This window comes from Littorina saxatilis, linkage group LG17 (assembly GCF_037325665.1).
Source record: "Littorina saxatilis isolate snail1 linkage group LG17, US_GU_Lsax_2.0, whole genome shotgun sequence".
Taxonomy (NCBI): Eukaryota; Metazoa; Mollusca; class Gastropoda; order Littorinimorpha; family Littorinidae; genus Littorina; species Littorina saxatilis.
Genome location: NC_090261.1, coordinates 41617153 through 41639958, shown reverse-complemented (window position 1 = coordinate 41639958; position 22806 = coordinate 41617153). Strand labels below are relative to the sequence as shown.

Genomic DNA, 22806 nt, shown 5'->3' with positions numbered 1-22806 from the left:
GAGAGGGAGAGGCAGAAACAGAGAAATAGATAGAGACAGAAAGACAGATTTTGTCTTTCAGAATGTGTATTTCTTTCTCTGTTTTTGTCTGTCTCTGTCTCTCTGTCAATTCGTGTATCTGTGAGTCTGTGTGTGTATCTGTCTGTCTCTGTCTCCGTCGCTGTCTCTGCCTGATGTCTTTCAGAATGTATCTTTTTGTGTGATGGCCATGTTAAGGATTGTGCGGTACTGCGTGCAAGTGCGCATGAGTGATAACGTATACGCGCATGCATGCGCGTGTGGTTGCATGCGTGCAGATATGTGCACATGCTTGTTGGCGTATGTAATCCTACGTGCGTGCTCAAGTATACTTGAAACAGACTGACCGATGCAGAGCCAGATGGATGCACAGACAAGAACGTCCAATGGTTTCGCAGTAAGCTTTGGTCTGCTTGGATGAATATTCGCTAATTATGTTTCATTCCATAAATAGCAAGACAGGCAAATGGTCCACTCAAGGGTGTACGCTGGTGACAACCAACGACAGTGTGACAGTGTGTCAATGTGACCACCTCACCATCTTCGCCATTCTCATGAGCAGTCGAAGACTTGAGGTAAGTAAACTCGCACTTGTATGTGGAACACTCACAGGCGCTCACTTACTCCTGTGCACTCAAGCAGACACAGACATATTTATAGGGTCGCGCACAAACAAGATCGCTCGCGTACACACACGCGCTCGCTCGCTTGCGCAAACGCACGCACAAACGGCAACGCACACACACACACACACACGCGCACCGGTGCAAACGCAGAAACACACACAGACGAACGTGTGAATGTAGATGTTTATGTACGTGTGAATGTAGGTGCGTGTTTAAGGGTCGGATGTTGACAGGATGGGGGGGGGGGGGGTGTACGCACGAGTGTGCAAGCGTGTGTGTGTGTGTGTTTGACACTGCGTCATAGTATACATGTTATTGTACATGTGGTATGCGTTCGTGCTTGCTGTAACTTTCGGAGTTTCTCTGTGTACTTCGTTATGTCTGCCGCTTCATCTGGATAGGTATCCCCGGTAACCAGTTGTTGAAGAAACTCAACTGAACAAAGCGCTTTGACTTTCTGTTTATCTAGTCTACCACAGCGTTGGAAACGTTAAGTGGCATCGGATGCGGCATCTCTATTTGTTGCCTCATCATCACTCTGATAGTCTACCGGGTCTGCTGGAGGTGAGAACTTTCTTTAAAAGAGTAATTTACTTAGGGCTAGGGGCATTAACAATTCAATGATAACTCATTTAAGAAATCAACTGCCTAACGACTTTTTCTGCAGAGTTGGAATTTTTGATGAACGGATTTCTTAAAAAGCCACTACGAACAACTTCCTGTGACAGAGTGGGAGAGTTTGCTGCAGTGATCTCCCTTCTTTTCCCAGTAACGCGACCATTGGCTCCTTATAAATGAGAAAAAGAGGTGTAAGGTTGCTATCGTACTCTTCCGCCTGGCTATTTGTCATTTTTCAATCTGATTATCTCGATCCCGCAATTTAACTGAATCATCCAAATTGTCTGCCCCATCATTTATGGGGCACAACTCTTCCATAGCGAATAAGTATAAAAAACATTGTCCATGAAGCAACAGTTGTTTCCCTTCATTTAAAAACTACTCTAATTCATAATCACAATAAAGAGATCACTCATCGCTCGCTGTGACAATGTTGTAGGTATCTTCGCTCGGACCGAAACGTCATTCTGGCCAACCTGTACGTCACTCTCGTCCTTGCCTACGTCACCCTCTTGGTGGGCACTGACCGTACGAGCCCCAGGGTTGGTATTATTATTATTAGAGTCTCAGAAAGTGCTTCAAACAGATCACAGACATGTAGAACACATGTAGTTTCTCGTTCAATTCAGATATCGACCTAACAACACAAATGAAATAAATAATGAGATCATGAAAAAGATAGAGAAACAAAGAAAGGAAGGTAGGAAGGAAAGAAGGGAATAGGTGGTTGGGGGAGGGAGGAAAGGAATCTTATTAATAAGGATTAATTTTCCCAAGTTGTTTCAGAGGGTGTTTTTGGGGGGTGATGTTGTTGTTGTGGGTGTGGTTGTTGTTGTTGTTGTTCTTGTTCTTGTTCTTGTTGTTGCTGTTCTTGTTCTTGTCTGGTTGTTGTTGTTGGTTTTATTTTGCTGTTTGCGTTGGTGTTAGTGTTCTTCTTCGTCTTGTTCTTTCTCTCTTTGAGCCTATGCTTGTAGTTGTATTCGACTTTAGCTTTACAAATTAATGAACATTCACCTCTCAGAAACAATATCAGTTATTCCGCTATTCATTTGTGATGATATTTATATATATATATATATATATATATATATATATATGCATATATTTTGGCAACTATTCATGCATTTATTTTTCTATTTCACTTTTTTTCTTAATTTATATATTTATTTCTTGGTCATGTTTCAGGCTGGCTGCACAGTGGTAGCAGTGTTGCTGCACTACCTGTGGCTGGCGGTGTTCTGTTTGATGCTGTGTGAAGGTCTCGACCTCTTCTTCTCCATCATCATCGTCTTCCCCAGAGCCAGGTCCATCCTGCCCTGGCTGCTGCTCATGGCATACGGTACGTAAAGCTTAATGCCTCACTCTAAGTCGGAGTGTTGTTAATGGTAAACGACGTCAACTGAACGAACCAACATTTGCATGTACAAGTTATGTGTGTCGAAGCCTTCTGTTTTCGAACTACATAACTTTGAATTGATATAGTTCCGTCATTTGTACATGCAGAGCCAGCAAACTCACAAGGTGCACTAAGCGTAAGCTATTCCACATCGATATTACACGAAGTTTGTGCTTGAGTAATATATATATGAAGTCTACACATCATATCAATAAAAACAGCTTTGAATGCAAGGTTTTGGTTTCTGGCAGCAGCATGTTTCAAGAAGTCTTAAAATGCGGGGAGCTATGAGCTATATTTTCAATGATCAATTTGATTAACCAAAAAACTTGACTAAATGTAAAAAAGAGGATAATATGAAGTACTTGTTAGACACCCACTTAAGTTACATAAGGCATTTTGGGAAGCTGTTTCAGTGGTACATATTTGTAGACCTAGTACCCTTCTTCTTGTTATGAGGACGGTAGCTTTTGTGCTATATATATATATGTATATGCTTGCAAAACACGCTGTAGTTATTTATCCGGTGTGTCACTCAGCATCTACGTATATATAGCTAGCGAGACCACTGCGTACAAATGCGTAATGACCAAGACCTTTAAGGATACTTACGTTGACGATGGAGACTTTGGGATCGTTGTAAATGGCGATTACAACAAATTTCGACATCACGATTACAATTGTTGTATGTGCAGATATGAACGTCTGTATAGGTCTTTGTGAAAAGTTAAAACTAATGAACAATAACGACTTTTGTGAAATACTTAAAAGGTGTTTTTTTCAAGATGATACAGATTTTTTGTAATACTGAACAGGTTTTGCAGATGAAGATTTTGTGGATCTGTGCAAATTCTGACTTCTGGAGATTTTAAGGTTTGATTTCAAGTTTTGACATTTTTGAAAGACAGATAAAGACTTTGGGGAGTGGCTGATACAGATTTGTTGTTGTCAATAACATATTATGTTTTTAGGTGCCCCTGTGATCATCGTTGCTATTTCAATGGGGGCAACCCAACTGGAAGGCTACGGAGGCCAAACTAAGTAGGTTCTATTGTAAAAACATTTTATTTATTTTTGTGGACCTCATATGCATGCAGAATGCTTCAACCCTGAGTTGTTTTGCCTTTTTTTTTCTTTTTTTGTAAGGCGAGGGAGCATTCTTCTTCATTGGTCTTTTTTTCAATCACAAAATGTTTCTTAATTCGAAATCAAACATACAAATAATATCAATTGGCGCACCATACCAATATTTACCAATACACATTTCAGCGACAATTAACAAAAGATTTATATAACATACCATTTAAGAGGAAACATTTTCATCTGGTGGGAATCCTAGCAACACTATATTTGCTGTCAACCAAATACTACGAATCTTCTGGCAAAAAAAGAAGAAATGTTCTATATGTGACCCTCCACCACGAAATGAGTCGCATGTCACCTCGCGCGGTTCTGCGCTAGGCTTAATATAAGTCCGGGGAGTGTCAGGTAACAGTGTGAGGGTCACCTTAGTCACAGGCTTATAACTCAAACAGTTTTTGCTCTTTTCTAAAACGGTTTTCACCACTGGATAGAGCATAAAAAACTCTTTAGGAAAATGTAAAAATATGAAAATCATGCAAAGATGACATGCGACTCATTCTGTGGTGGAGGGTCACATATAATCTGTCTCATTATAAAAATATGTACAAAATCATTCCGTTTCAAACCAGTCTTTTGCTGATGATACCCAGTTGTATAAGCCTAGTTCCCCCGCTGAGACACATGCCGCCATCCAGACCATTCAGACCTGTATCTTAGATGTTAAGTCATGGATGGTAGAAAATAAGTTAAAACTAAATGATGATAAGACAGAGGCACTTCTGTGCATGAAAAAGTCCACTAAGTTCCCAAATTCTCAACCTTCGTCTGTCCAAGTAGGCAATACCGACATCTCTTTCTCTTCTTCAGCTAGAAACCTCGGCTTCACCATCTCCTCAGACATGACACTCAACAAGCACATCTCCAACATCTGTAGGTCCGCATACTTTGAACTCCGCAAGATCGCAACCATCCGCCATACTCTGTCCGTTCAAACTACAAACACTCTAGTCTGCTCTCTTGTTCTTTCTAAACTTGACTACTGTAACTCTCTTCTCTCTGGCTGTCCACTCTACCTCCTGCACAAACTACAGAAAGTTCAAAATTCTGCAGCACGACTGATCCTCAAAGCACGAAAAAAAGATCATGTCACACCACTTCGCCGCACACTCCACTGGTTACCCATCCAAGCCCGCATTGAATACAAACTGTCCACTCTCTGCTTTCACTTCTTCTCTGCCTCGTCTCCTGCTTATTTCTCTGAACTTCTCACTGTATACACTCCTGCTAGACAACTCCGCTCCTCTTCTGATAGCCGCACCCTAGTCATCCCACACACAAAATCAAAAGCATATGGACAACGCACTTTTGGATTTTGCGCATCTACTCAATGGAACTCTCTCCCCTCTCACATTCGCCACTCTCAGTCAGTACAGTCATTCAAGCGAGCACTCAAAACTCACCTCTTCCTGAAACACAACTCCTAAAGTCGCAACATTTTGCCATCCTGTTCTGTAACGGTTCCATCTCTATTCAGCTTGTTATTTTTGTCTTTTGTTTTAAATTATTATAAATATAATTTTTTTATTGCAGTAGTCCTTTAATTTTAACCCTTAGCTGTAGGCTAGATATGCACAAGTCATGTCGGTGCCACATAATGCTGACACACATGTTCCTGTGCATAGTTTATGGATAACGTGTAGTTGGGAAGTTAAGAGTAGAAATAATTAGTATTTAGTGTAGGAGGAGGGTTGGGGGTGGGTAGGGAGGGGGTGGGTATGGTTTACTTTGAGCAGGTCGGTTTCAGTTTTAATAAACAATTTTAGAGAATTGTGTATTTTATATTTGAGTCTTTCGTGTTTTAGACATTGATGCATTTAATAGTTTTAACGAGTTGCCTTTTGTTTTATCATTCTGGTGTTTATCTAGATGTGTTGTGTATTTTATACGAAGTTTTTAAAAGTTCGAAGTTATTTTAGCATATAGGTTTTTTTTATGGTCTTAATAGTTAAATATGTATTACGTTATTATTAAGATTCATGTTTTGTTAGCACTAAGCAGTTGTTTTAATCAGTCTGGTTTTCTCTTGTTTTCATTTTATGAACATTTTAAATGTTAGACTAACTTATTGTTTTGTACAGAATAATAACTGTGTGAATGGTGTTATACTGAATGAAAGAGTGTGACATGAAGTTCTTGTACATCATTGTAAAGAGTGTGAATGACGTTTTAGTTTAGATGTCAAGCGCTTAGAGCAAGCCTTTTTAACGAAAGTTTTTGATTTAGCGCTATATAAATGTTCTTATTATTATTATTATTATTATTAATAAACATTTTCAACAACTCCCATTTTAAACAAAATTATATTAGTGGGATAAATATTATGCAAAATGTTCCAATGTAATTCTCTCAATCTGGTCTCAGGGGAAACTTTCTGAACAATTAGCCAACACCAGGGCCCGTATGCATGAACTAGAAGTAAGAAACACATGAAGTAGAGGCCTCTTTTTGAAGTGGGAACTTCCGAAGTTAACTTCCTAACTGTTCACTATGCATGAACTGACTTCAACGCCGAAGTAGTGACATCGAGAGTATTAAGGTCAAGGTCGCAGAAATTGAGGGAATCCCTAGTAATACGCATGCGCACGTTTCAGTAAACATGGCAGTCAACAGAAAAGGCAAGGCACGTGTGCCCAAAATGAAAGTAGCTACGGATGGACGTTCTGCATCATTTACTGACAGTGAAATTGCTGTGCTGTTCACAAACATTTTTAACGAAAGAAATATTATTCTGAGCAAATGTCAGAGCAGCCTTACTATAAAACATAAAGACACTGTCTAGGCATATAATTATAGCAGACCAAGTGCGCGTGAAATGGCGCGACCTAAAAAAAAAACCTTCACGTGCAGGACTTATCGGCGACGGCGACGGCGACAGGGGGTGGGCCACCATCTCTCTCTCTCTCAGTTTCTCTCTCTCTCTTTCACCCTCTCTCTCTCTCTCTCTCTCTCAGTCTCTCTCTCTCTCTCTTTCAGTCTCTCTCTCCCTCTCTCTCTCTCTCTCTCTCTCTCTCTCTCTCTCTCTCTCTTACATACACCGTGGTACACACACCGTGCACACACACACACACACTGTGCACACACACACACACACACACACACACATACACACACACACACACAAACACACACACCGTGCACACACACACACACACACACACACACACACACTCACTCACCCACCCACCCACACACACACACACACACACACACACACACACACACACACCCAGTGACACACGCATACACAGGCGCGTACATTTGAAAGTCAAGACATGATTTGATTTTTTTTTTCAAAGCATAGGAAGGTTTCTTTGGCAAATAACAACAAGTCGCGTAAGGCGAAAATACAACATTTAGTCAAGCTGTCGAACTCACATAATGAAACTGAACGCACTGCAATTTTTCAGCAAGACCGTATACTCGTAGCATCGTCAGTCCACCGCTCGTGGCAAAGGCAGTGAAATTGACAAGAAGAGCGGGGTAGTAGTTGCGCTGAGAAGGATAGCACGCTTTTCTGTACCTATCTTCGTTTTAACTTTCTGAGCGTGTTTTTAATCCAAACATATCATATCTATATGTTTTTGGAATCAGGAACCGACAAGAAATAAGATGAAAGTGTTTTTAAATTGATTTTGACAATTTAATTTTGATCATAATTTTTATATTTTTAATTTTCAGAGCTTGTTTTTAATCCAAATATAACATATTTATATGTTTTTGGAATCAAAAAATGATGAAGAATAAGATGAACGTAAATTTGGATCGTTTTATAAAACAAATATTTTTTTTACAATTTTCAGATTTTTAATGACCAAAGTCATTAGTTAATTTTTAAGCCACCAAGCTGAAATGCAATACCGAAGTCCGGCCTTTGTCGAAAATTGCTTCAATTTGATTGAAAAATGAGGGTGTGACAGTGCCGCCTCAACTTTTACAAAAAGCCGGATATGACGTCATCAAAGACGTTTATCGAAAAAATGAAAAAAACGTTCGGGGATATCATTCCCATGAACTCTCATGTAAAATGTCATAAAGATCGGTCCAGTAGTTTAGTCTGAATCGCTCTGCACACACACACAGAGTCAGACAGACACACACACATACACCACGACCCTCGTCTCGATTCCCCCTCTATGTTAAAACATTTAGTCAAAACTTGACTAAATGTAAAAAATAACACACACCGGTCGTTGCAGCCTGAATGCAACTGCAGGGGCCTAAAAGGAAAAAGATTAATACAACAAGAAATTCCTCCGAGGTAGGAAAAACACCCCCGTCCTTACCATTCTCACTGCCACCAACTGAGAAGGTTATTTCCCTTTGACCATTAATATGTCACTCTATAAGTCCTTGTAGAATCTTAATCCACCAATCATTCCGCATCACATGACAAGTACCCAGATTTGGTTCTGTCGCTACAGGAGTGTGTGAGAGATGTCGGGGCATGGATGGAAGAGAACAAACTCAAACTAAATGACGACAAAACTGAAGCCAAGCGTTTTTCATACTCCATCCCTACCCATGCTAAGTCTATTTCAGAACTCCCACAGGCCATCTCTTTGAACAATATTGACATCAAGTTCTCGGATACATCCCGTGATCTCGGAGTCTTTTTTGACAAAGATCTTAGCATGAAACAGCATGTAGTCCAAACATGTAAAGCAGCGCGAATGGAGATCCGGCGTATAGGTTCCATTCGACAGTACCTTACCGAAGACGCAACCAAAAGACTAGTCTGTTCCGGCATACTCTCTAGATTAGACTACTGTAATTCACTGCTTGCTGAATGTCCCAAATCTGTCACCAAGCCCCTGCAACTAGTCCAGAACGCTGCCGCTAGACTCGTGTTTCGAACACCTATGAAACAAAGCGTCACGCCTCTACTCAAACAGCTACATTGGCTTCCAGTCGAACAAAGAATTAAATACAAGATCTGCTGCATATTCTATCAAATTGCCGCGGGCACGGCTCCACAGTACCTGTCCGATCTCGTGCAGAAAAACAATCCTGAAAGGGTTGTCCGCTCTGCCTCCCAAAATAAATTTGTCAAAGCTCCTAAGTATCAGAGGGACGATCATGGTGGCCGCTGTCTTTCAGTCGCAGCTGATCATTATCTGGAACAAACTCCCTTTGTCTCTACGTCTCAGTCCATCTCTGCCTTCTTTCAAAGCAAATCTCAAGACTCACCTCTTCAGAGAAGCATTCTATGATGATGTAGTTGTCGCGACCCTGTGAATGTGCACTTTCGGATGAACAATGTTTACTGTGTGTGTATGTGTGTGTGTGTGTGTGTGTGTGTGTGTGTGTGTGTGTGTGTGTGTGTGCGTATGTGTGGACATGTGTGTGTGTGTGTGCGTATGTGTGGACATGTGTGTGTGCATTATAATTGTTGTGTATACTGGGAGTTCGTTCCTGTAAGAGCCTCTGGATTTTTGTAACATTTATGTTTTGTTTTTGGTTTTTGTTGTAAAGTGTTTATGATTGTGTTCTATTCCGTCAATGGCGTCATTCTGGTAATGATGTTGTTATTGCTTTTGTAAAGCGCTTTGTGTGTTCGAAAGCGCTATAGAAATCACCATTATTATTTATTATTTTAATAACTCCCTAACCGTGTGTTTGACTGGTCCCAATTTTTGTAAGGACCGTCTCAGGAATGTATAGAACCTGTTCACCAAGTTTGGTGACGATCGGTCCGTTCATTCTTGAGATCTATATGCGAACACAAACACACAAACAAACAAACACATCGACCGAATCCTATACACACCCCTATACCGGGGGTGTAAAAAAATGTAATAGTAAAAAATGTTGTCCCAGGCGACATTTGAACCCAGAGCGTCAGGACGAAAGTCCAACACCCTAACCACAGCACTATGTTACCCGTGCGGCAAATGGTGTGATGAAAACATGTGTTATGAGTTATTCAGTCGTGATAGTTTCAAAGCTCGCCACCTTCGCTGCATGACTTGAGCACGTTTGTTTCGGTCAGTAGAGCATTTTCGTGGTTGCAAAAGACACTCGGCGGGGGAACACCATGTGTCGCTAGTGGTTCCATGTCACTTCAGCGCCAGCACTTCAGCACTAGAAATTCAGCGCCATACACTTCAGCGCGAGGATACTTCAGCGCCGTACACTTCAGCGTTGGGACTTTTCAGCACCGTACCTTTCAGCGTGGCGAAATTTTAGCGCCGTACATTGTAGCGCTGTACATTATGGCGCTAGAGGAAGACAGAGAGAGAGAGAGAGAGAGAGAGAGAGAGAGAGAGAGAGAAAGAGAAAGAGAGAGAGTGTGTGTGTGTGTGTGTGTATGTGTGTGTGTGTGTGTGTGTGTGTGTGTGTGTGTGTGCGAGGCTGACGCTAAGTACCGGCATGTCCGTATGAGAGGGCCTTAGGTACCGTGCATAGACCTTGGCTGCACTAGGTACCGCGCTAAGTACCTGCGATGTTAAAACCCATGTACATAATACTTTTGTGTGTTGTTTATGCTGTTTATATGTAGGCATGTTAGTTTGAACTACGATCCTTTATTTTCGTAAATAAGGCTCATCATTTTGTCAAGTAGTAGCGGTTTGAATTTCAAAGGTACTTAACGTATGAAATATACGTACAGAACCAACTTTTTACACACAACCTAAAAGTTCTCACTGCAGATTTAAAAATAACAGCAATCGTTCTCTTGTATTTCAAGCATCATTGACAGCAAATAACTGAGTAGAAACATAGCCCTAATTGGGAGTAGTCGGGTGTTTTGACCAAAGGTACTTAGTGCTTTCTGTACGGACATAGCGGTACTTAGTGCTTTCCGTACGGACATAGCGGTACTTAACGTCGCCTGCGGTTCCAAGGTTTTATTACACAGACATAGAGATGTTGGTGGCCATATTATTACCTGTATATATCGGGACAGCACATTCAATTCATAGACAGACAGTTTGAACTACTATCCTTTATTTTTGTAAATAAGGCTCATCATTTTGTCAAGTAGTAGCGGTTTGAGATTCAAAGGTACTTAACGTATGGAATATACGTACAGAACCAACTTTTTACACACAACCTAAAAGTTCTCACTGCAGATTTAAAAATAACAGCAATCGTTCTCTTGTGTCTCAAGCATCATTGACAGTAAATAACTGAGTAGAAACAATCTTTTACAAAGAATGACCAATAGTGAAATGAAAAGTAAACATTATACAGGCCTAAAAACAAACTTTATTAGACATCTCTCTCTCTCTCTCTCTCTCTCTCTCTCTCTCTCTCTCTCTCTCTCTCTCTCCTCTCTCTCTCTCTCTCTCTCTCTCTCTCTCTCTCTCTCTCTCTCTCTCTCTCTCTCTCTCTCTCTCTCTCTCTCTCGGTTGTATGTATATAATTATTAGGCAGCATTGATGTGCAAGATTATTGATAGAGGAAAGCTTGGAACAAACCACTGTGTGTTTTGCATACGTTTAAATAATATTATCATGTTTTCTATTTTTTTCCTTTGATTTATGTGTACCCCCCCATTGAAAGGGGCTGTAGGCCCATATTCAATTAAACTGTGTCAGTCTCTCTCTCTCTCTCTCTCTCTCTCTCTCTCTCTCTCTCTCTCTCTCTCTGTTTTCCATAATATATTTATAGTATTCTCTCACTCCTTTATTTATTTATATGGGAGATTTATATAGCGCTTGACGTTCTCTAAGCGCTTTACATATTCTCTCTTTCTCTCCCCCCCTCTCTCTCTCTCTCTCTCTCTCTCTCTCTCTCTCTCTCTCTCTCTCTCTCTCTCTCTCTCTCTCTCTCTCTCTCTTTCTCTCTCTCTCCAAGGACAGGTTGGAAGATTAGGCTAAGCCTAAAACCTTTATCCTTATGTAATAAAGTTCTGAGTTCTGAGTTCTGAGTTCTCTCTCTCTCTCTCTATCTCTCCCTCTCTCTCTTTATTTTATATCTCTCTCGCTCTCTCGCTCTCTCTCTCTCTCTCTCTCTCTCTCACTCTATTACATAATATATGTTTATAGTATTCTCTCCTCACTTTTTCCGTCTCTAGCTCACGTTCCCTCCCCCCCCCCCCCCTACTTCTACCTCCCTTACCTCATAATAAGCGTGCGCGCGCAACGACAGTAAGAGATAGAGGCACAGAGAGATAATATCGTATTCTAAATTTATTGATAGAGGAGAGAAATGTATTATACGATAAGAGAGAGAGAGGTAGGAGGGGGGGGGGGGGGAGAAAGAGGGACCGTGAGAGATACAGAGAGCGTGAGGGGATAAGGAATACTCTTAGTATCACTATCAATAAATTATGAGAGAGAGAGAGATAGAGAGAGAGAGAGAGAGAGAGAGAGAGAGAGAGAGAAAGAGAAAGAGAAAGAGAGAGAGAGAGAGAGAGAACAAGAACAAGAACAAGAACAAATCTTTAATTGTCTAAGGCCACAGCCCCTTACAATAGTGGTTAAAATAACAACAATAGTATCTGCACAGTTATAAATTATAGTCACGCATAAAATTCAACAAATACATTAAGACCCTGATGACATGTCACTGAACCTGATTTCTAAGGGTTCGTCTCTTCTGTAACATGAAGAACACAAATCTGCTGAAGCTGTTCATCAAATTATCCTCATTACTGCCACAGAAATACACAAGTTGTTGTTGCAGCGTCTTAGAGTTTGAGATTGTCAAATACTTTGCTCGAAGGTCTTGATAAAAGGGACATAAAAATACAACATGGTGTTCATCTTCTTTATCAGCTGTACAGAGAGGACCGTTTCTTGCAATTGTCGTTTGGTTTGGTGCGTACCGAAACTTGTGAGCGTTGATTTCGGATACTCCTGCGCGGAAACGAGTAAGAGCAACTCTGTACTTAATATCTTCGATTAATTCAATGTATTTCTCTTTTTCCAAACATGTTTTGTAACAATTATAATAGAAAGGGCAAGATGAAGAAACACAAAAGCACGAGGCTCAAATAAGTGCTACCAAAATTAAACAGAAACGTCTCTGGCGAACGTTTTAAACAGTATAAGACAGTATAAGCATAATAGTATGTTTACAGAATGCTATACAGTCACGCAGTCCTTCTGTTTTACTGTCCGTACTCAGATAACGGATGTTTTAGAGTCAAATGAGCTGAATCTGTGCGATTGTAACTAAAACTTATATTCGTAGTCCTACTATTATCCCGCCAGGCACTCCTTTCAATACTTTTCTTCATATACCACCAATAGTATTATGCTTTTAGATATCGTTGTTAAATGATGTATTTTGATGCTGTTACCGCTGTCTGTCTCTGTCTTTAGATCTCTCCCTCTCTCTCCCTCTCTTTCTCCTCCTGTCTGTCTTTATTTGTCTGTTTCCGCGTCGGTCTCTCCGTCTGTCCCTATCTCTGTCTGTCTATATTTGTCTGGTTTAATGCAAGCAATGATAAGTGTATAGCCTTATCTATACATATATAATTAATGTATATCATAGATTATATAATGGTATGATACATGAAGATTGTATAGGGACTTCTGCTACACTCATGGTGTAAAACACATGGGATGAATCATGCTGTGTTGCTTGAAAGTACAGACTCGAACATCAAAGCATTTGGTGTCACTCGGTTCAAAATATTAAAATGTATGGTTAGTGCACGTCCAATTTAATTGTGATTAGGCTACACAGCCATAGTATATAGGTTGTGTATATGTAACATGATGTAATCGGCGTACCGTTTCCGCACAGTCTTCGACTCGACGACTCCATAACCCCACATACACGTGAACATCAATAGATCTCCCAAACTTCCTTGAATATTTTAATCAAAGTGTTTGTAGTACATACTCAGAAGACGACCCTTCAACTCTGTTGAAACAATTCAGGGTGTTTCCGCTAAAAATGTGTCTGTAAATCAAGTTCTTAGTTGAAGTTAAACAAAATGATCCTTACATAGCCCGTAAAGCCCGCAAGGTAAAGGCAGACAAAAACAGTTGTGAGCGCAATCTATAATTGTAACCCGTTTTGGCGTAGTTGGTATGTCAATGTTCGCCTGTGGTCTCCAAGGTTGCCGTGGGTTAAATCTCATGTTATTTTTTGTGTGTGAAATGTGACGCAGGGATCCCTTTGAACCCATTCCTCTTGTTTTTTGATTAATCATCTGTTATAGTTCATGTTACAAACTTCTTTAATTTGGTAGGTGTTTTTATTTTTTAATTTTGTATTTATTTTTGGGGTCTTCTTTTACTTCATTCCAGGGGTGGGGTAATAAGCGGGCGGTTTAATGATCCTTATGGTCCCTTTGTTTATTTTCGGAGGAGTGGGGTGGGGGGTGGGGGGGCGCTGCAGGTTATCTAACTCACTAGGCATGACTGTTTCGCTAAATGGACCAGCAGCGTCAGTGGGGAACGGCACGAGACTGTAGAGTTATGGACCCTCGTGTACAATCAGTGAGAGCCATAGTGAAACACAATATTACACATTTATGAACAACACATATTAATTACTTCACGCCATTACCTCAGTTATTCTCATAGTAGCAGAAACATTTTTTGAACATTCAACATTGTCAAATATACGTCAGGGCTAATAGTCTCGGGTGCTGTTTTACTTCACAGTTATTTTTCAAGGTTGTCAGTAATATCAGAATAAATATCACACACTTGAATGTTGTCCAAGAGCTTCAAGGCATAGTCACTGATGTCATTACTTCAGTTATTGTCAAGATTGTGGGTCATGAGAACTTAATTATAATATTAATAGTTTTATGATAATAATAAAGTTAAACAGCAACAACAAAATACGAAAAAGGTTATAAGTGTATAGTACTTGTCTTACATTATGATAGTCCTGATTTTGTGATAAATCGCCAATTTGCAAGTGCTCTACACAAGGCTAGATGTTATCAGAGGTCAAGGAGGTCAAATATCACGAAAAGGCGAAGCAACCAGAGCATCGGTGGCTGGCAGAGGAACCTCCCTCCGATTGGGCCACCAGAAGTAGAGGTGAAAGGAGAGGCTGGTGCAGCGGGGTGCCCGAGCCTCAGAAGGATAATTGGCGATGCAGCAAGGCCATTGATATCAGCGTGAACTTGTTATCAGCCGATGCCGTTATCGGGTTACAGCCGTAGCCCTTTCGCCGTGGTTTCGCGAGCTAGCACTGTAGCAGATGCTGACCACCGGTTCGCGGCGCCACAGGACCATGTTTTCAGCGTTCCTTTTCGTGTTGGGATCAAGTTACCGTGCCCTGGCCAAGAACGCTAGCATTGAAGAAGGGAGAGAAAAGTTCTACCTCCCCATCTTCGGTTTATGTAAACGACTAGGGCTCCTTGCATTAGGAAGTATTCGGATTCTAAATGTTTATTATTATTATCACTAGCAATACTCGTGCTCCTCACGGGATGTAACAAATGTTTTATGATTTTCATTAATCACTGATGGTGTGGATATTAAAGTGTCTATGCGAATCCATCCCATGATCAATTGCTATTATTGTTGCAATGGTCGACTTATCTTGTCTGAATCATGACTGATTTATTATTGTATTCATAGCTTCAAAGCGATGGTGATTGGAGTAGATTAGCTCCCCTGATCAGCGAAGCCTTATTTAACTATCAGTCATATGATAACCACACATATGATGGTAAAAACCCTTATAACTTTGGAACCAGCCAACCATTTTTTTTTTAATGAAATTAAACATGAAGACGCAGGCCATTAGTCCCTTCATGAATTCAAAAGAGAAAAAAATCAACTCGATTTTCTGCGAAAAACATTTCGCTGTGATTTTGTAATTTGTAACTGCTATTTTGTAGACCCTTCCTCGGAGTATGTAATAAAAAAAGGTTTCATTGAAATATTCCCAGAACTTTGGGAGATATGGATGTTTATGCATTGGAGAATCAAACACTAACTTTGGAACCAGCCAACCATGTTTTATGAAATTGAACATGAAGACGCAGCACATTAGTCCCTTCAACTTAAAAAAAATTAACTCGAATTTGTGAAACATTTCTCGCTGTGACTTGGTATTTTGTACTACTATTTTGTAGACCCTTCCTCAGAGTATGTAATGAAAAAATTTTCATTGAAATATTCCCAGAACTTTGGGAGATATGGCTGATTATGTATTTTGACCATCGGGCCCCGTAATGACCTTGACCTTTGACATATCCAATATAAATGTTGCACACAATAGGCTATCGTGTGTCTACATCTACCTACACAGTTTGGTTGAAAAATACTTAGCGGTTCAGGATTTATCGCAGTTCCTATATTGTGACATACATACATGCATACTTACGGAATGGAACAATCGCAAACGTTCCCGCTGGATGACGAATTAAATTATAAAAAACGTATCAGTAAAATAAAATAACAATGAACAGCACACATTCCCTGAAAAGTAATGTAGCGTAGGGGAAAGGGAGAAAAAAAGTGACACCGCGTGGATTCGAACGTACGTGATTAGAACATGATGAAGCAAGTGTCCTAACCAACTGGCCTACAAATAATTTGCAAAAGTTTCAGGGAAAAATACAGCTATGACATTACAAAAACCATAGGCAATGGATGTTCCGTTTGCCATTCCAATAAGTAACAACGATAACAACTTGATAGGTTTGAGAGTAAACTTGATTTGACATGATACTGTGTTGTCTAAAGTGTTTATTGGATTCTCGGGCAGTTTTATCCCGGACGGCTGCATGTCGAGTTTCAGGGGTGCCTAAGGGCTTCCGGCGGTAGGTAAAAATATTTAATGTTCAAATAAACCCACTTAATTAAAAAATAAACACATTAGACCCAGCCAGTCCTGATCGAGGTGGCCTCCACTATGCCCATGCAAAAGGAATAACGTGAAAGTTGCCCAGTACCACAGAAATTAGCAATTTCGTGTGACTGAGGCTACCAGTACCTGTATTAATATATGAATTATAATTGGCAACGGTAAGCGATTTCACACAGATTAGCGCGGGACAAATATTGACAGAATTTTTTTTATCATAACTGTAATGTTCTTCCCCCCCCCCCCCCAAAAAAAAAAAAAAAAAAAAAACCAACGCAACACCTCCTCCCTCTCCAACCCCTAAGAAGAACAGGTCCGACAAACCCCTGCGTCACCCAGTAAGCTTTTTTTTAAATTAACGACGCCAATGGAATTCGATCTCCTGCCTCGGACACTTTCGTTTTGTCACGTTAGGAGAGCAATTTACCAACTTATCTATTTTGCGTCTTGACAGTTCGCGTGAGTGATATTTTAGTGACTTTTGTGACATATAGACTGACCGGAACAAACGCAAACGTCCACCCTCTGGGTGACGAACAACAACACATTTGCATTCAAACGAAGTAGTTTGTTGATCATAGTGCAATTATCCCGTTTGACTTGTGTCTGTTCTCAATATGACTAACATATATATGTACTCATTTCTCCCAAATGGGTAAAGCTATTGAAACTCACTTTGGCTATGAGCTCGAGGTCCATGGGAATAAACGCTCATAATTATGTCCTGCGGATTGATGACCCTGGTGTCACTCAAAATTATCCCGCCAGGAAATGCTATTTCGTATACATGTACTCAATTGTCTAACCGGCACGGTTGGTCTAGTGGTAAGGCGTCCGGTTGGCCTAGTGGTAAGGCGCCTAGTGGTGGGTTCGAACCCCGGCCGGGTCATACCTAAGACTTTAAAATTGGCCATAGATTCTAGTGGCTGCTCCGCCTGGCGTCTGGCATTATGGGGTTAGTGCTAGGACTGGTTGGTCCGGTGTCAGAATAATGTGACTGGGTGAGACATGAAGCCTGTGCTGCGACTTGTGTCTTGTGTGTGGCGCACGTTATATGTCAAAGCAGCACCGCCCTGATATGGCCCTTCGTGGTCGGCTGGGCGTTAAGCAAACAAACAAACAAACAAACTCAATTGTCTCCAGGGACACAGTTATTTTCTCCGAATTTAAGGCCCCAGTTTGTGGTGATTGATATTGATTTGCTCTGTAGTTTGATGATCCTAGTGCCAACATTATCCCGTCAGGCATTGTTTAAATGTTTTCGTTTGCACCCACTTTTCTCCAAAACTGATAAAACTGTTGACACCACTATTAGGAAGCATGCTCATCGGAGTCGATGCCGAGAAGCTCTGAACTTTGGTGACCCTAGGTACCATATTATCCGGCCAGGAAGGGTTTTAATATACTGCTGACCATACACCCGTTAGGGTCCATATGTTCTATCAGCCCCAGATACTTTACTTTATTTTTGCTTTCGGTCCAGCCGACTCTTTTGAGCCATATCAGGACCAATCAGCCCGAGACGAAGACTTTAAATAATAAAACAACAACCACAGCACGAGATGATAAACGGAAAGTATTAGGATCATTATGGTCACTTGTTAATTATTATTTTGTTACCCCTTTATCACATGCCGGCTATTGATACATGCCATATCATTATTTTTGTTATCAAAACGAATACGTTGTGTGTGTGTATTGTTAGGAAAACTCCAATCTTTTAGATTAGTTAACAATGTATCAAGAAAAATCACATATTTGAGCAAGTTTCTAGGTGACCCTCTTCGTGATTAGGGATTAGTACATCCTATTTGATCTTCCATGAATGGGTTCGGTTGATATTTGAATTTTCTGTAAAAGGGGTCGCTCAGATAATCGTCAAAATGTAACTGACAAGTCCAGTGGCTAACGAAGGAAAGCACCGATCACCATCAAGACTAAATCACTACTGGACTTGCTAATATAAGCAAGCGTTAGTTTGTAACACATTCCCTGGCCCGTCCCAAGAGAATATGAAAGATATATATGCTACACGGAAGCGTTGTATAGACCGAAACAGTTCAAAATAATGATACTGGATTCAGACTTCAAAATAATTGTTTTCATATTAGGCCTACGAACAATAACTTACATGTTAAGAGAAATAATACATGTATCGAGAGATATTGCTTTTATTCTAGGCTACATCTCTTATGGAGGCATCTTACACACTCTCTCTCTTTCTTCACCCTCCCATCTCTCTCTCTCCTCTTCCCCTCTATCTCTCTAATATTGACAACACCCCTCATATGATCACTCAACCTCTCCCCATCGCCCTCTGTCTCTCACCTTCTTACACACACTCTCTCTTTTCCCAACTCTCCTCTCTCTCCATCTCTCTCTCCATCTCTCTCTCTCTTCAATAATGACACCCCCCCCCCCCCCCCCCCCCCCATATATCACTCTACTTATCCTCCACTCTCGAATCTCCAAACATTCGGTTAAACGTGATTAACTGGTATCGTACGCCTATGACAGATAATATTCCCTATTCTCTGCATTCTCTGCTTGCTGCATTACGTTAAAGGTTGTAATGCTCTTTTTTTTTCAAGCCACATTTCACGTCAACCAACTTTCATCAAGACGTTATTTAAAGCGTCATTGTAGAAATGACATTCGGGAATATTAGGGGAATCCCTGTCATAACATTTTTTTCCATTTGTTTCCCATCAGGCATTTTTTGTTTTAATCACAAGTAATATAATACAGACACACAAAGAGAGACACCTATTGTGACAGCCGCTCTATCATGCTAGGACTGGTGTCAGTATACTGTGACTATACGAGGATGTCAATCAATCAATCAATATGAGGCTTATATCGCGCGTATTCCGTGGGTACAGCTCTAAGCGCAGGGATTTATTTATTTTATTTTTATTTTATGCAATTTATATCGCGCACATATTCAAGGCGCAGGGATTTATTTATGCCGTGTGAGATGGAATTTTTTTTACACAATACATCACGCATTCACATCGGCCAGCAGATCGCAGCCATTTCGGCGCATATCCTACTTTTCACGGCCTATTATTCCAAGTCACACGGGTATTTTGGTGGACATTTTTATCTATGCCTATTCAATTTTGCCAGGAAAGACCCTTTTGTCAATCGTGGGATCTTTAACGTGCACACCCCAGTGTAGTGTACACGAAGGGACCTCGGTTTTTCGTCTCATCCGAAAGACTAGCACTTGAACCCACCACCTAGGTTAGGAAAGGGGGGAGAAAATTGCTAACGCCCTGACCCAGGGTCGAACTCGCAACCTCTCGCTTCCGCAAGTGCGTTACCACTCGCCCACCCAGTCCGATGTAAGCCTCTGCGACTTCAATCTCAGTGTGTCAGTACATTAATCTGCTGACCATAAACAAGGAATGCGTCCAGCTGTCTCTCTAGCTCTCCAGTAGGTTTCTCAGCAGGCTACCTGCTTGACGACGTTCTAATTGATGGCACGCGAACCGTGTAATGTATAGCCACTGCGCGAGTCGAACCGCTCTACGACTGGCTGCTCCTTTCCACGGCCCCCCACCCCCACCGCCAGCCCCACGCATTCCTCTCTCTCGCCCTTCCTCTCTCCCCCTCCTCCCTCTCTCCCCCTCCCTCTCTCTCCCCCTCCTTCTTTCTCTCCCTTCCTCTCTCTTTAACCTTAATTGTCAATCCGTTTTTCATTGCTAAATTCATACGGATAAATAAAAGCTTGATGATAAGCAAGAATCATCACCTCTGATTTGTTATTTGCACTGTCACTGAAGACTAGACCGTCAGTGAAACTTAATACAGTTCGCCACCTGTTTACCTCTTTTTATATTTTAATCCAGACAGCATTATCCACCACCATCCATTATATAAACATTCTATTTTGTGTAGTCCCGATATCAATGTTGCAAACCTTTTGATGCAGCTTTTAATAATATAAGAGATTTGATTTATACGTATTCCCTGTTTCACTCAATGAATATATATATTCCCTAAAATATCCAGGTAATATACATATTTCCTGGAATTTGGATGCCATTTTTAGACGTATTCCCTGACTTATATTTAGCATTCAAAAGGAGACACTTTGATGGAGTGAAAAATCTCTCTCTCTCTCTTTCTCTCTCTCTCTCTCTCTCTCTCTCTCTCTCTCTCTCTCTCTCTCTCTCTCTCTCTCTCTCTCTTATGCTTACAAATATAACAACAATTGCATAACAATAACATTTACAACACAAAATTACAATGTTTGCACCAATGAAGTGAGAAAAAAATGACTTTTATATCAGCAAAATCAACAAGCCGTAATAACTCTAGTTGGCGGGATATATTTTGTTTGTTTGTTTGTTTGGTTGTTTGCTTAACGCCCAGCCGACCACGAAGGGCCATATCAGGGCGGTGCTGCTTTGACATTTAACGTGCGCCACACACAAGACAGAAGTCGCAGCACAGGCTTCATGTCTCACCCAGTCACATTATTCTGACACCGGACCAACCAGTCCTAGCACTAACCCCATAATGCCAGACACCAGGCGGAGCAGCCACTAGATTGCCAATTTTAAAGTCTAAGGTATCCCGGCCGGGGTTCGAACCCACGACCTCCCGATCACGGCGCGGACGCCTTACCACTAGGCCACCGTGTTGCGGTTTGGCGGGATATAGTGATCCTTACATCGTTCGAAAAAAAGACCAATAAAGCTACCCTTTCAAACCATGTTTGCTTGCTTATTTGCTATTGTATTTGGTTGTAATATGTTATATAGAATTGTGCATGTGAAGGGATATTATGTTTTTTAAATATGGAAAAAGTGAAAGCTAATTTAAAATGTATGGACAGATTTATTGATGAAAATGGCTCTCAATAACGACGCAAAAAGGAATTTTACAGGAGCAAGTGAGATTTTACAATAACGTGTTTGATAAAAATGGGAATTTTGTTGAGGAGGATGCTGAAAGTAAAGTTCTTAATTTAAATATTCCTCAGTTAAATGACGAACAAAAATATGGTTTGGAAACTGATTTTACTGTGTTAGAAATCGGCAGGGCGCTGTCTTTATTAAAAAAATGGTTCGTCACCAGGTTTAGACGGATTGACTACAAGTTTCATGAATTTTTTTTGGCCTAAAGTAAAAATGATGGTGTTTAATTCCCTTCAAAGTGCATTTAGAGTCGGTGAATTGTCAGATACTCAGAAAAGAGCAGTTATCACGTTGATCCATGAGGGTAAAGATTTGCCGAGAGATACCCTATACGTATCTGTAACCAATACAGATTATAAAAGGCTGGCAAAATGTTTATCGCAGTGCTTATCTGGTGTTATTTCTGACCTCGTGTCAGAAGATCAGACAGGATTTATTAAGGGAAGAAAGGCAAGTAACTTGATTAGATTAATTGATGATGTCATTAATTACGCTAATGAAAGAAATCAAGGAGGTAATTTATTACTTGCCCTTGACTACGCCCGAGCCTACGATTCCATCTCAAAAGACTATGTGGTCTGGTCCTTTAAAAAATTTGGTTTTGGCGAAAAATGTGTTAAATGGATTAAAGTTTTAATGACAAACACCACGAGCTGCATAAATTATATGGGTTGGATTTCGGAAGAAATAAGTGTGAATTCCGGAATCCGTCAGGGATGTCCCCTCTCACCTTTGGCCTTCGTGCTTGCTGTAGAATTATTAGCAATCAAAATCCGAAGTCACCCCAATATTAAAGGATTTGCCTTACCAGATGTAGGTTTTGCAGAACAAACATCGCGTATCTTGAAACTGGCTATGTACGCCGATGACATAACTGTTTTACTTTAGATAAAAACGAAATGGAAACGGTTTTGAAAATCATTGATGATTTCTCCAATATATCTCGCTTAAAATTAAATAAAAGTAAAACGGAAGCAATGTGGTTGGGATCGCGTAAAAACTGTCAAGAGAAATATTGCGATATTAAATGGAATACCCAGGTTAAAATCATGGGAATTAGTCAGTTTTAAAAATGACATCCCGGCCTCTGAAATTATGGAAAATTGGTCCAAAAGACTTGAAAAAGTTGAACAAATCATTTGCAGATAGTCAAGAAGAAATTTAAGTATAAGCGGCAAATTATGTATTATTAAGTCCTTCTTAGTTTTACAATTTATTTACGTTATGCAGGCGCTTCTTGCCCCTGTTAAAGTTCTCGATAAGTTGAATACTATTTTGTTCAGGTTTCTCTGGAAAAGGAAGTATTCAAATACAAAAGCCGAAATGTATTGTGTAATGTGGT

General features: G+C 40.5%; 1 protein-coding gene across 1 annotated transcript; it reads left to right on the top strand.

Annotated features, from left to right (window-relative positions):
- The first annotated feature begins 437 nt into the window (after positions 1–437).
- On the top strand, positions 438–6023 carry LOC138952913 (latrophilin-like protein LAT-2). Its single transcript, XM_070324663.1, has 5 exons — positions 438–593; positions 1114–1208; positions 1702–1804; positions 2448–2601; positions 3630–6023. Exons 1-5 carry the CDS (start codon positions 453–455, stop codon positions 3701–3703), a joined length of 567 nt encoding a protein of 188 aa, XP_070180764.1. The 5' UTR covers positions 438–452; the 3' UTR covers positions 3704–6023.
- The last annotated feature ends 16783 nt before the right edge of the window (positions 6024–22806 follow it).